The 1,065-nt window shown below is 42.9% G+C and overlaps 1 protein-coding gene across 1 annotated transcript in view; it reads left to right on the forward strand.

Annotated features, from left to right (window-relative positions):
* TRIML1 (tripartite motif family like 1) overlaps positions 1-735 on the forward strand; it is an 8,266-nt gene extending 7,531 nt beyond the window's left edge. The window contains exon 5 of the mRNA XM_019634973.1: positions 133-735. Coding sequence (XP_019490518.1) covers positions 133-735 — 603 coding nt within the window. The remainder of the gene's footprint in view (positions 1-132) is intronic.
* Positions 736-1,065: the final 330 nt, after the last annotated feature.

Raw genomic sequence — 1,065 nt, forward strand, 5'->3', positions numbered from 1 at the left:
TTTTTTAAACACTGAAAGAAAGGCTAGGAGATTCTGTTCTGAACAAAACAAAAATCTGCACCATGCTCACCTAAATTATATTTTGAAAAGTAGGAGTGAATACTAAGAATTTAATTTTAATTCTACATATAGAAGAGGGTTTTCAAGAATGTGAAGGAAGATTCTTTCTTTTCTCCTCTTGCAGCGGACATAACTCTGGATGCAGCCACAGCCAATGCCTATCTTGTGCTGTCTGAGGATCTGAAAAGTGTGAAATATGGAGGGATCCGACAGCAGTTACCTGACAACCCCGAGAGATTCGACCAGTCTGCAACCGTGTTAGGTGCTCAGAGCTTCACCTGTGGGAGACACTACTGGGAAGTGGACGTGGCAAACAAGACGGAGTGGGAAGTGGGCATCTGTAAGGACTCCGTGAGCAGAAAGGGGAATCTCCCAAAGCCACCTGGGGACCTCTTCTCACTTATAGGCTTGAAAATCGGAGATGATTATAGTCTTTGGGTTTCATCACCTTTAAAAGGTCAACATGTCAGAGAGCCTGTGCGTAAGGTTGGTGTGTTCTTAGACTATGAGTCTGGACATATAGCATTCTACAATGTGATGGAAGAGTCCCTCATCTATAGCTTCCCTCCAGACTCTTTCCAAGAGGCTCTCAGGCCTATCTTTTCTCCTTGCCTTCCAAATGAAGGCACGAACACAGGCCCTCTTACCATCTGCTCACTGAATAGTCATGTTTGAGGGAGATGCCCCGGAGCCTTCCCTGAAGATGAGACCCAAGACCAACAGATGACTATTAATTAACATGATTAATGCGTTGGCAGTATTAACATCAGGCGATCTGAAAGAAAAGACCCCTTAAAGAGTTTCCATTAACTTGGACCTGCAATGAACAACCAAATTGGACAATCAACTTTTAATATCAATAGGAGAAAGCCAGTCATTATATCCTGTGCCTTTAACCAAATTGATTATCTAGACTGTCCCATGTATGTGCTGATCCCTAAAACAGTAGTTAGAACAAGTCCTTGATACCCCGAATCCCACTGTCTTAGGCCAGTTTTATAAATA

The sequence above is a fragment of the Hipposideros armiger genome, unplaced genomic scaffold (genome assembly GCF_001890085.2).
Source record: "Hipposideros armiger isolate ML-2016 unplaced genomic scaffold, ASM189008v1 scaffold_2403, whole genome shotgun sequence".
Classification (NCBI taxonomy): Eukaryota; Metazoa; Chordata; class Mammalia; order Chiroptera; family Hipposideridae; genus Hipposideros; species Hipposideros armiger.